Raw genomic sequence first — 14,106 nt, forward strand, 5'->3', positions numbered from 1 at the left:
TTTCCTGTATTCTTTCCTTTTGGCAATCTATTCTTATACCTCTTAGGCTTGTTTTCATCTTTTCCATTTTTGGTTCTTTGGTGAATTCCCCAATCCTAGCTTCAGATTCTAATTCATTAATTCCCTCTTTTCTGTGTCCCACCTAGAGTTTATCTCAAATATTAAGATAGTTTAGAGTTTCAACTTGTCTATTTTCATTACCAAGATCTGAAATTATTTCATTTTCATATTTGTCTGTTTTTATTTGCTTATATCTATTTTTGTTTTTTATGCTTAAGTGCTTTTAGTGGATATATCTTCCTTTCTATCAGGAGTTAGTCAATCAAACTTTTCTGTAAAGGGCCAGATATCAAGTATGTTAGGTTTTAGAGGCCACTTGGTCTCCATTGCAACTCTGCATTCTCAGCTCTGCACTCTGAAAGCAGCTGAGGATATATGTAAACACATAGGTGTGGCTGGGTTCCAAAAGAAACTTTACTTACAAAAACAGGTCACTGTAGCCACTTCGGAATACAGTTTGGCAGTTCCTCAAAATGTTAAACATAGAGCTACCATATGACCCAGCAATTCCACTTTGAGGTATACACCCAAGAAAAATGAAAACATATGTTAATATAAAAGCTTATATATGAATGTCCACAGCAGCATTCTTCATACAGTCAAAAGGTGAAAACAATCCAAATGTCCATCAATGGATGAATGGATAAGCCAAATGTAGTATATTCATAGGGTGGAATATTATTTGGCAATAAAAAGGAACTAAGTACTGACACATGCTATAACACAAATGAATTCTGAAAACATTATGGTAAGTGAAAGGAGCCAGACACAATTGATGACACAGTCTATGATCCCATCATATGAAATGTCCAGAACAGACAAGTTTATAGAGACCAAAAGTTGACTAATTGTTACTTAAGGCTCAGGGAAGTGGAGAATGGGAAGTGACTAATGGGTATGGGTGAAATGATGAAAATATTTAAAATTAGGTTATGGTGATAATTACATACCTACATAAATATCCTAAGGACCACTGAACTGTACAATTTAAATAGATGAACTTTATGGCATGTAAATTATATCTCAATGAAGCTATTAAAAAATAAATAAATAAAACTGGGAAACAGGTGAGTGGCTGATAATATCATAGTTTGACAAGTCCTGCTTTACATTTTTGAGGGTCTTAATATACCTATCAAAGTTATTCATAGTTTATTCTATTTCAAATTTTTTTCTGGATTAAATTAATCTCTTTGATTAACTGGCTGATTTTAAGTACTGCCTTTTTTAGTTTTCCTCCAATGTTTGGCACTTTTATGTTGTAGCTAATCTTGAGTAGAAAGCATCTGTTTCCTTGCTTGTTGTTCTCTGCCTATCTTTTCTGTCTAATGGTTCTGTGCTTGCCTCCACTCAGCCCTCCTGTCCAAAGAGGACTAGCTGATGTCCTGGGCCTCCAGTCCACATGGTGACATATGGAACTGCAGACAGTCTGAACTCCAGAAGGCTTGGCTCAGGTATTTATTTAATGAGATGCTTTGTCTACTCTCTCTCCTTGGACTCTCCGATTCCTGTAAGCCACAGCCCAAGCTCCTGTGGCAGCTCATTTTCAGTCTCCTTTTATGCAGGTGCTATTGCTCCAGTCTGCCAATCCTGGGTGGGACATTTACTTCCCGAATTACTACCACAGCAGTTGAGACTCCTGCATCCACTGGCTTGCGGACTCAGAAAATGTTGGGTCTGTGGCTATAGCCCCGCTTCCCAGTTTGTATTCCTGCTCTATTTCTGACCTGCTGAGATATTCATCTTTAAAAAAATTTTCCCTCATTTATCTTGACTTTCACTGTCATGGACAAGGAGCAGGGCAGTGGGCAAAACATGAATTATAGTGCCATCTTGATTGATTATTTTTCAGGTCAATGCAATGGAATTTTATAATCAAAGAGAGGATCATGTGCTCCTCGATAAACAGACTTTGTTTTCCCGTAAATTTTGAATTTGAAATAAGTGGAGTATATCCAAGTAGAGGTGAGTTATAGTAGGTTGCAAATAAAATATGAAATATCAGGTCAGAGGTCAAAGCTGAACACTTAGTTTTGGGAATCACAGAAGTGAAGGAAAAAAGAAAAGTTCTAATAGTAATAACTTTCAAAGAGATATCTAAAAACAGGTGGGAGAAATCCTTTAATTTCTACTTTTTATGATATAGCAGATTTCTCTTTTTAATGCTATATTTAGCTTGGGGATATAGCCTATACTTATAAAATTTTTATAGTGCATTGATGATCATTAATTTATCTAACAAATATTAATTATGCCCTGCTATCCACTGAGTACTCTCCAAGGCCCTGGTGACATAAAGATGAGTAATAAATGGTCCTTGCCCTTAAGGAACTCGTAATTTATTAAGGAAGTCACCCCAACACACCAAAACAGGTCACCATTCCATTCTAAGATAAGTGCTATGATGGCTGTAGGGACAAAGTGTTTTAATGGCATAGATGAGGGAATGAGTAATTCTTAATCGGTGTGATTCTTGAAGGCAGTAATTCGAAAGACTGTGCAAAAGAGAGAGCATACTGAGAGCTTCCAGAATTTCTATAAAGGTGTGAGCAGTTATCTTGGACAGGGGCATGTAGGGGAAATTAAACTGTATTTATCTAACACACCACTTTTACTAGATTATGGGCTTACTTTTATAACTGTGGGGAGATTATGAAGAATATGGGAGAGTGACAAGACCCTTCCACCTCCCTCATCCACATTCTCCCACAAACCTTAATAAGCACACGGGTTTTATCTACTAATGGTGACAAGGTCAAAGTAGAGGGCTTGTTACATGAGCAAAGATGGTGGTAGTGGGTCAATTTTAAATACATGCCCTGGTCAGGATACAGGATAAACGGTAACTAATATAAGGATAAAAAGATGGCCCAGAGGTGGACTATAGAGACTCTTATACTGGTGGCTGGAGAGACTGGACCTCTTTTGGGCAAAGAAAGAGACCCTGAATGACTGTCATGATGGAGAGTGAGGGGATCCACCTTATGCTTTTGAAATGGAGACATCTGAAGAAGTGAAATGGGTTAGAAAAAGACTAGAACTAATGACCAATCAGGAAAATATTGTAAGAGTACAAGTGTAAAATAATGACTATTAGCTTGAATTATCATGAGAATAGAGGAACTAGAAATATCACACATATATTGTTTTTGAAAAGCTACAGTAACAGCAATGTTGTGAGAGGTTTCCCTAGTCAAGATACAAATGTGCTAGAGATTTTAGCATTATATTAGTTTGAGGGCTATGTTTTCTAAAAATCAGAGTATTGTTTTACCTACTATATCCATGATGGATCAAATCTAAAAGGCACAGGGGTGATTAGGGATGAGAAAGATTAACTCATTAGGTTAGGCCCTTCTGTTATCAGCACTGAAACATGTGAACATTGGCACTTTTATGTTCTACAGAAAACAAAACAAATCTTGTCACGTGGGGAAAGAAACAAACTTTCCCTTCAGAAGACAAGATGCATTTAAAAAAACTAAATCCCGAGTTGAATAATAAAGCATAGCTTTTGGATAAATTCTATGTCCCATGAAAAAGTAGGATTTCTACATTAAATCTTGCATTGTTATTGGAGAATTTAAGATTAATCATAACCTTACATGATATTTCTGCCCACACAATGTGTGTTAAATGAGAGAGAATAAAGAAGAGCTGCCTAGACACAGCTGTCCTACAAGTTACCCCACAAACTAATATAAAAGAGTCCCTTCTCTTTACAACAAACAGGAGGAAAATCTTTTCATATCTTCCCTGACCCAATTCAGGAACTAGAAGGCTTTTCTTACATGAGAGTGACTCCTTTTATTGTAAGTGATAATATCTACTGAGCCCCTAATAATGTATTAGATGCTATTCTAGGGATTTCATATATGGTACCTTGCTTAACTCTGTAAAGCACTTAAGATGTGAAGAATTCCTCTCATTCATTTGGCTTTAGACTTGTAAAAGCTTAGAAAAAAGGAGACTCTTCTTCTTCATTGTCTCAAGAGGGATCCCCACACCCAGCTTGTAAGATTGTCTCTAACATCCCAGTCCCTCACACCATTTTAGAGAGAATTTTCTATATATAGGTGTGTGATTATTGTTCCTTGTTAAGAAAATTCCTAAGAGACTCTAATCTAACAACAACAAAAAAGAATCACATTATAAAAACCTGTGTTAAGTATGATTCAAAGGGAAAAAATGAGCTGCACTGAAAGCCAGTTTGAGCTGGAAACTCTTGCACTCTTAAGTAACCAGACATGTGTAGCCAGTTATGAAGCTGTCTGATCACATGTGTTTTTAAACATCTGTCAGCACAGTCAGAACTTCACATGTAAAATACAGCACTCACAAGCCTTACGAAGGTTTGTTTTGATGAAGTCTCAGAATCTGAAAGGAATGTACAGATTTTACAGGATGAACACAGGCTGTTATTGCTTGAGTTGAAGAAAGCTTGGGGAGCAGTTCCCAAAGGCTGTGAGTCATTTACTTGAACATTAGTGTCTTAGGGACAAAACTGGGACCAGTGATAAAACCTCGGGAGCCCTAGAGAGAGAGAGAGTTGTTACCAAGTACCGAGAAGCAGGAGAAACTGGAGAGCTATTGGTTAACTTAGGGCTTCAGAGCCGAAAGCAGTCTAACTTCATTCCTTTTTGTGATAAAAAATACTCGGTGACATTGTCCCATCATTAAAAAGTTCCCATCTCCAAAGTACAAACACAGCTCCTTCCAAACCTGTAGCATTTGTTCTTCCTCTGAAGACGTCATCGTATGCCTTCCACTGTGGCTTCACCTGGTAGGCGTGGATGAACACCACAAACACCACCACAAGGCACATTAAAGGAACAAGGGCTGCAGTAAATAGGGCTGCGTAGATGTTTGGAATGAAACACCTGGACGAAAAGAGAAAAGATAACAGACAACTTTAATGCAAACATTTCTAGATTCAGAACACATTACATCACTACTCTATACTAACTTGTTGTTCCCAAATGCTGGCAAAAGCAAATTTTTGGCTTGCTAAATCGAAGCCTTCTTTACTCGTAGAGGCTACGTGATTAAATCTAACCCACTGCTTCAAAAAATAGGTTCCGGGGAACCTATATGCTTTTCCAGCTTTATCTTGGTGGCCTAATGAGACCAAGGTCTCGGTGGGGACTGCACGAGAGGAAGTGTTAGGGCAAATTTGAGGACTTCCAGGACTCAACTCTATTTCCACAATCTTGTTTTCTGACTGAATGACAGTTTTGTCATTATTAAGCTAAACATTTCCCCAAGAACCATTAATTCTCTTGAAAATGATGACAGTTTTCCCTTTAGTAGCTATACTGCACAACAGGACCTATTATTACTGAAGTTCATTTAGATCAATGAGTCCCAAGGTAAACTTACATTATTTATTTTGGTAATGCTGCAATTCTGTGGAAAATGGTTCTAGAGATGTAACTGGAAATTTTTACTCATGGGTCATAAAATGCTCTTGTGTTTTACACAAAGTCTTTCACAAAAACATCTCAAAGTGGAGGGCTTCGGAAGAGTTTCTCAATATCTGAAACTGGTTTTGAGGTACTTTATAAAGGACATACCTCCTACAACTTGTAAGACTATACTACTTTTAATTACAAAACATTTTAGCAGTAGGGAGTGTCTCTTTGCAAGTATTTTCTCCAACTAGTACATTTTTTAAGTACCTAATATCTATAAACCTAGATTACAATGCAAACAAAAATAATAGATTCTAAAGAAAACTCAAGGAAAAAAAATAACCTGTTTAGAAGGAAACCTCAAAGTCCGAATACAGGTAGTCAGGGGAAACAGCCATTCTGACAACTTGGGAAAATAATGTTTTGATTTGAGACACATTATTAAAGACCTTAGTCAGATATTATTTCTAATTAACATGACCTGCTAAATGCAATCCTCATGTAAATAAAACACATTTCAAGAAATACTTCAATACACATTCTGCATCTTCCCTGAACACCCACCTGTATGTCAAAAGACCTGTATCTTCCAGGTAGAAGGCATATGATTAAATAAAACAGGCAAACATGAATGGCCTTGATTTGAATATATTTCTGCACTAATAATAGTGGGCATGCTGGCTACTCACTTTTGTGCACATTGGCATGAAATGCTTTCTTACTGCTTTCATCTGATTTATGGATTCACAGCCATAGTCTGGCCTAAAGGTACTTAGACAAATGAACTGACAAAGGAACTCACACAGGCTTCGCTGCTTTACTTTTACTCTGAAAACTGTCATCACAATTCAATTTCAGGCTGTAAAATGGGGATAATGACAGAATCTACTGTGAGCTGCTGGAGGAATAACAAACATTTTTCACAGTCCTATGGTCCAGGTTTGTATCTATACTTTCCAATGACTGACCAAGTTTGGTTCCCACTTTTCTATTTGACGTGCTCTCCTAAAAACTTTCCTGTACTTCACAGGATAACCTTTGAAAGCTGAATCCCAATGAATGGCACACCTTCCTGGTTAAACACTTATGGGCAAGGTTAGTAGTGACCAGGCATGCTGGCAGTGGCTCTGGGGAAGAGAAGTGAATTTCCTAAGTGCCACAGCTCTTAAAAATCTCCCTTGCAATTCTCCCTGCTTGTACATGACTTGGCTATGCTGGCCCATTGTTTTTTCAGAGAAAGGGGCAAGAAAATTATCCTATCCTGAAGTGACCCACTTTCCTCCCCGTTTCTTCAGAGCACCACAAGTCCTAGCCTCTCCTAAGTACAGGCTGCTGAGAGGGCCCTGTCTGTCCCTCACATGGTCAACACGGCACCAGGTCATTAATGAGGGCTTTGGACCCACAGCATAGCTGCCTGTGTTGGTGGCCCTCCTACCTTCCCCTCTACCAGGCGCTATCGTACTCAGGGCCCTTCCCTGGCCCACTCCTGTCCAGCTATAACTCCATCCCAGGTTCCCTGCAACAAAAACATACCACCTCTCAGGGACTAGGGGGTCAAACAACTCTTCTGAAACACTATTCTTTGCAAGTGAAACAGAGCTGAAGGGGTAACCCACAAGCATAGACAGCAGTTAGGACCCCACACTTTGCATGACCCTGTCCTGGGAAGTAGGTGAAGCAGACTGTTACTCCACACCCCACATTGTATCTCATATAATAACAACTGCTTGTTCTACATTACTTATATTTTAACTTTTCTCTTAAAGCTAGTAGGTATTAGTCTAATTTTCTGATCACTATTGTCTAATGGGATTTCTACTGGTCCAGAATAAAACTTCCTATGCATATTTAAAATTACCCAAGATAAACGGAGCATATGCTATCTTAAAAGAAAAACAAAAAGGCAGACCTCATCAGCCAGAATTTCCTTCAGTCCAATCAAGTAAGAGGCACAGTACATTCACGTAGTTTGAGGATTAGATCACCTGGAAGTGATGTGGGAAGTTAGGAAATTGTGAATATCACATTAGAAATAGTTCCTGAAATAAGGCTGAGAACAAATTCTTGGAAAAACTGAGCATAATGTAAGAAATGAGCAGGCAGGATGCTCTGCACACACAAGGGCTGTGGAAGCAGTCAATTAACAGGCTGGCAGCTATGGCTTCAAGAACAGATCTGGCAGTCACCAGACAATGAGACAAAGGCCGTGTGGATTTGCTTTCTTAAAAAGGGCGAGGAAAGTGTGTTCCTTGTAATTACCAGCTCATCCAGCTTCAAAGTACTCCTGAGACCTTTCTTTTGGTGTCGAGTATTCTTCTGGGTTCTTACAATCACACAACTAACTTTTGCTGTTCCCTTTTAAATGTCCATGGGTAAATTTTCTTTCCTATTATAACCCCAGACAATCCTAGTTTATTTCAAAATCTTGTCAGGACTTCATTTTTAGTTTTAGCCAGATGAAACGAGTAAAAACTGTTTCCCAGTTTTTCCTCTTCCAAGTCTACCCTTGGAGCTTGCACAAAGCCAGACGTCACTTTCTTAGTAAGAGGATTACCTCCCCTAGGTAGCACTTTGCACTTACGCATTTTCAACTTGCAGTACCTAACTTGATTTAAAAAAAAACGTATGTGGGTGGCATGAGGTATTTCACTTTCCTTGTTACTGCAGGAAATCAGAACAAGTGGCAGCCCAGAAGCAAAGGAGTCCAGGAGAAACATAAGCTCCATTTAACAGCTGCTGGAAAGTACTGGGAGGGATGCCGGGGACTCCCTGTACATGACACTGTGATTTGAGTCCACTTAAATTATATTTTAAAGAACAAGTTGATCCTGGCAAATGGGAGGACTTGAAGAAATCCAGGCAGATGACATCTGGGTTACATCTGGGTTACACAGGTAATGAAAAAGGATCTAGGTAATGAAACAATGATAAATCTCTTTTTTCCAAGTTCTTCTTTACAATAAGAATGATAATAGTTATGATTCACAGGCTCATGTGTCAACCGCCCCAGGTAGGTTTCAAGATTTCTTTAATGATGGCATCTGTACAATAGCTACACTTTTTGCTTCAACTTTTTCCTCTCCACATGGAAACTGATGGTGAGGCCTACTTTATCTGGAGATAAGATAAAGGAGATAGTCTGTTTATTCTAGAAACATATTTAATGTATGGTGGATCAAGAATTGTACATTTACTGCAAACTGGTTTCTACTTTGTGTAGAAACTACAATATATCTGTTTATTGACCCTATTAGTTGAAGAATACAGATGTTATTCATTTTGAAGATGCTTATTATTTGTAAATAAAATCTAAGCCAATACTTACGATTTCAATATTCCTTTCCTTTCATGCCCAACTTCCTTCCTTCCCAAATAAGATGTTTTCTTATCACACACGTTTTTATTCACCTGTGAATTTATGTATATATGTATGTATGTATGTATTTCTGGGTGTATGTATTTCCTGTTTCATCCAAAATGGCTGGAGAGAAACACTTTAAGCACATTAACTGTTCCTAGTGAATAAATTTATGATGACATCAGAATGAAGAGAAAATAACAGTCTGGGTTTAACAAGCTGCAAGGTAGGAAAATATATCCTTTTTTCTTTCTGTTGTAGAGCATACAGAGGTTTTTGGACCAAGGGAAATCAGTTGAATTCTAAAATGCATTTTCCTTTAAGTTTAAACTTTAAACAAGTTAAGATTACAGATAAGCCTTAAATTGCAGATAAGCCTTATAAAGTGAAATCACATATTAGGATGACATATGGGCTTAAGAGAGGAAGGAGAGGAACAAAAGAGTTCCCTAAGCTGAATTAGCTGGATAACACGAGCTGTCTTAAATATCAGTACCATTCCTACTTTCATCACCACTGCTGATAGTACCAGCAGTGATAGTTTACTATGTCCAGGCAAGAAGCTCCACCCTCAAGTGAGTCGTCACACACAAACGTCACAATGAACCCATGAGGCTCACTGTACATATCGAAAAATGACACCTAAATTACAAAAGGTCAAATTGCTAGTAGCATAAACAGGCTTATTTGCTTCCTACAATTCTAATATTATTTCCACAATTCTAGTAATGACATATTAGAGTTAGTGGCAAACAAGACAGTTTTCTTGAGGCTCATGACACTAATATTGTCTTTCTATTTCTCCTAGGGCTCTGCATAATCAGACCCTTAAGAAAGGCTTCTTGAGCTAATTTTCAGCAGTCTTTGAAAAGCATTCACTTAAAAAAAAACTAGGCACAGAAAGTCCTGCCTTTCAAAAGTGCACTCAGTTCAGTCACAATCCAAGCAACATTTGAGTATCATATCCAAGGTGTGTGGAACATAGACAAGGAAGGGCATATGAAAGTGCCTAAGGCATGGTCCTTCCTATCTAAAATATTATATTTACAATAAATGTATAGCACTTCAGAATTGAGTCTTCTATGCAAAGTGTTGTCCTTCCATCAGCATCATCAGCACGTTCCATCATTTGGAAGCTTGTTAAAAACACAGAATCTCCTGCGTCATGACAGAGCTCCTGAAACTGCATTTTAACAAGATCCCCAGGTGTACATTGTACATTCACGTGTACAATGAAAGTTTGAGAACATTCTTTTATCACACTCATGGGACATAAAGGAGCCTAATGTAATTAACAAATTAATCCATCTTTACATCTCTTTGGCAATGAGCCAAGGGACTATGTAGCTCCAAGAAGAATAAGATCCAGAGACTTCACAGCACATGGTGATCACAGCAGCCTGAAGAACCAGGGGGAAAGCAAAGCAGCTGGAAGCAAAAGGAATAGAGAAGCAGAGATCTGTCATATTTGGAAACTTCCGTTAGCAACCTGAACATTCTAACAGCAGAAGTGGGGAGTGCCCGCAAATAAAGTGAGAGAGGACACCACACATCTGCAGACTGGTGGAAGGAAAGGAGAAGGGGTGTGCTGGGATGGGGGCTTGAGGATGGAAGGTAAATTTCAGCCCTGTTGCATCTGAACAACCCTGGAAGGAATGGATTTCTGTGAGAGTGCAATAGACATGCTCCACAACTGCCCACACCACTCAAGGTTTCCTGAAAAGGTCATCCCATGTGCCACGTGCCTCTATCCCCACACCCCACACACAGGTGACTAGCTCTGAGATGGATATCTGGCCCAAAGACAGCCATCCTTCTGGCTTGTCCTGACTTGTAACTTGGTGACTCTACCCTGAAAGTTGAGCAGAACCAATTAGCTATTTGCTCTTGAGAATTTGCATGGATAGTTGCCAGTTAATAGTGGGCACTAGAGCTGATGTAAACTCAGGGCAAACAGCCATGCAGTAGTAAGTACCTGATGAAGGTACCGATGAAATGGACAGAAAAAGGAAGAAGAGCAGAGGGTTGGGAGGAGCACTCGGATGTTCCCCACAGGAAGTGAGAGGCCGTGGTTGCTGGGAGATGAAGAATGAGGTCTTGGTTTTCCCATTCCAGTTTTGGGGTCTCTGAGGACCAACGGTACCTCATTTCTTGCTTTTGAATGACTACAAGAATGCCTGGAGGTACACGTGCTTCAATAACCCCCTCCCCTTTACTTGAGGTAGTTTTGGTGGATTTTTACATGCAGCTATAATGGCTATAGTAAAAACAGAGCTAGTGAGTGAGTGATAAAGAGAGAAAGGGGCATGAACACACAATTGTTCTTTAAAACAATGCTGCTCTTGAAGATGGAGAAGCCTATCACTGCCATGTCTACCAGTTTTAGAGCTCACTTTGCACGGTTAGCGTGGCTCTCTAGTTCTATGCGTTGACAACTGCCACAGAAGCAGCCAGAGGACCAAAGAGTAATAAGGATGAGGCTCATCTTTTAGTACTTAAACTGTACCCATAAGCTTATATAACTTGAAAAGATGGAACAAAGAAAAATGCGTACATCTCTGAGAAATACTTCTTCATCTACTTCAAAACAGATTATTTTAATTCATTGAATATTAGATTGTCTAAATTTTGGAGTAGTCAGATACACTGTATACACTAAAATACAGTTGTCTATAGTATGTAATTAGCTCTTGGTCGATGAGACCATTGCCTGGGCTCATTAAAAAGGTAACATACATTTATACCTCAATTCCAAAGATGAATAATGGGCTCTAAGTATTAACAGAGTAGTGACAGTTGATTAAAAATAGTCTGCAAATCCTGATACCCCAAATGACCTTTTTCTTTTTCTAAGAAACTCAGGTCTGAGCAGTTCATTGCTGGAACAACTTGACAGCACTGGGACAGTGTTTGCCAGCTTCATTCCAGGCAGATTCTAGTGATCAAGCCCTTTCAGAATTTAATCACCTTAAGGTCAGGGTGACTTCTGTTTTTTGCATGTCCGTATGCTCTATGTTCTAGTGCTCTATCAAACAAAATTGTTTGGTACTGGAAGATGTCATTGTCCTAAGGCATTCAAAGCTCTCCTTTCTTACTTCTTGCTCACCAAGCCTCTGAATAAATGGCTAAAAAGTTTTTTCTGACTAATCATATCTCCTTCTCATATCTGAGGAAAGTTAAATTATAGGTTTCCCAAGCTTATAAAAAATAGATTTACAAAGGTCACCATGGGAATACAAGATTCACGTCCGAAAAAATGTATTTTTTCCATACCCCACTCTCCACTTCCATGTATCATGATTGCCCCTATGGACAATGATCCTCAGATCACCATCATGAGCAGGAAAGCATCTTCAGGTGAGGCTAATCCCTCATTACACAAGGCAGCATGCGGTACTTTCTGATCTTAGGCTAATGTTGGAAGTGCAATTTTTACTTTTAGTGCCTTAAATCTGCGATTTCAATAAACTCAAGTGTTTAGGCATAGCTTAGAAGAAATTGGGGGCCATGTATCATGTTAGCATAAAGGTTACTTCCTCTTACTGATGAAGATGTTGTGGGCTTTTGAAGTGCTCCCTCCCAAAATACTTTCATAATACACTTGTATATGTTTCATTTAGAACCTGTGAAAAATAGAAAACAGAAATGTACATCTATGTTGACAAGAGAATCACTGTAGCCACTCTATTAATGATGTAGATGTAAGTGGCAAAAATCCTGACAGCAATGGTGGTGATTTCTCAAAAGGGCAAAAATCAGTTGGGAGAAGGATAATCCAACTTTTATTCAGCTATATTTTTCTGGACAGTAACTATATTACACTGTCTGGAAATTATGGTCACAGATTCCTCTAGCTTTATGTGAAAGATGCAAATGTTCCAAGGGAAAAAAGAAAAAAAAACTTCTAGAGCATTCCCTTCCAGAGGAACAATAAGTCATACCTACATCTTGTAGTCATATTAACATTTACAGCACATTGCAGTAGCTGATGTTCCTAAATGTTGACTTAAAATCATTAAGAAACTGTTAACTGAAGTTGGTCATATTCTGTTTAAAATATACTATACCCTTCTTTGCACCATTAGTAAAATTTTAATCTTAAAATTCTGAAAATAACAGGATTAACTTTTAATTATTGAGAAAACAAGAATCATGTAAGTAGATGAGGTAATATGTCAATCATTTTAAGGTCATTACCTCAAGTTGTAGATAACATAGTTTTGTTTCAACTCCAATACTCAGCTTTGTTGCTGAGCTCACTTCAATCCTGATATCCTGATTTTTTATTGAATAAATATTTAAGGATGTTGGTCTTCAGAGTAAGGAGTTTACAAAAAAGATGTGTTTCAAGATTATCTGAACACTCTTAATATGCTCATACTAGGTGGTTGCTAGAGCTGGCTTATAACACTACTAGTAATTAGTATTTATTGAATTTTTTTATATGCCCTGCAATGTTGCAGTTATAGCTGGAAACTTAAGAAATGTAAATGGCATACCTCCTAACCTGAAGGATCTTGGAGCAAGAAAAATACAATGTAATTATAAGAGAACATTACACAATCCTATAAAACACTGCCAACATGTGAGGGATATCTAATAAATGTTTATAAGGTTAAGAAATATGGACCAAAATACCTGGGGAAAATGAAATAGAGTTCATAGATTAGTTTCAGAAAAGGAAAGTAAAACTGGAAGTAAAGGATACAAACGTCAAAATTCTATTCACTCTTTGGGGAATCCCAGTGTTGATAAGGAAATGACACATTTCATTTTCCTTGAAGTTCTGGTATCTTCAGGATCAGATAATACAGACTGAGAAGCAACATTTGAAAGTCCCAAGTTGGAAAGTCCTAAGCTAGACACCAGACAGGCAGATATCCTTTATGATTTATGTAAAGAAGTTTGTCAAAAGAAAATGATGTTGTTATTCATGGTATATGTATTTTGGGTGGGGGGGAGGGAGACAAAATGGGTAGAAGTCTCTTACTGGATTAGGATAACGCTGCCTACAAAAAACATGTACTGTTGAGAAATGAAGGCTCTGGAACCAGACTATATTTGACTCTATACTAGATTCTCAATCCCAAATCCTCTTGTGTACTGTGGATAAAATGAAGGTTCCTGTGGCCAGGATTCTCACCTGGACCTGGTCGGCTAGCCCACTACACACGTGTGGGCAATATGTCATTATTGACTCTATATAAAGAGCTTTGCCCAGTGCTCTGGGCGACACACAGTGGCAAGACTTAAAGGCTGCAGATCAGAGCAGGGGCT

At 38.4% G+C, this 14,106-nt stretch overlaps 1 protein-coding gene across 1 annotated transcript in view; it reads right to left on the bottom strand.

Annotated features, from left to right (window-relative positions):
- Positions 1 to 14,106, bottom strand: part of ADGRV1 (adhesion G protein-coupled receptor V1) — a 577,341-nt gene that overhangs the window by 97,800 nt on the left and 465,435 nt on the right. Inside the window, exon 86 of the mRNA XM_037012118.2 lies at positions 4,783 to 4,940. Coding sequence (XP_036868013.2) covers positions 4,783 to 4,940 — 158 coding nt within the window. The remainder of the gene's footprint in view (positions 1 to 4,782; positions 4,941 to 14,106) is intronic.

Source organism: Manis javanica, chromosome 1 (genome assembly GCF_040802235.1).
Source record: "Manis javanica isolate MJ-LG chromosome 1, MJ_LKY, whole genome shotgun sequence".
Classification (NCBI taxonomy): domain Eukaryota; kingdom Metazoa; phylum Chordata; class Mammalia; order Pholidota; family Manidae; genus Manis; species Manis javanica.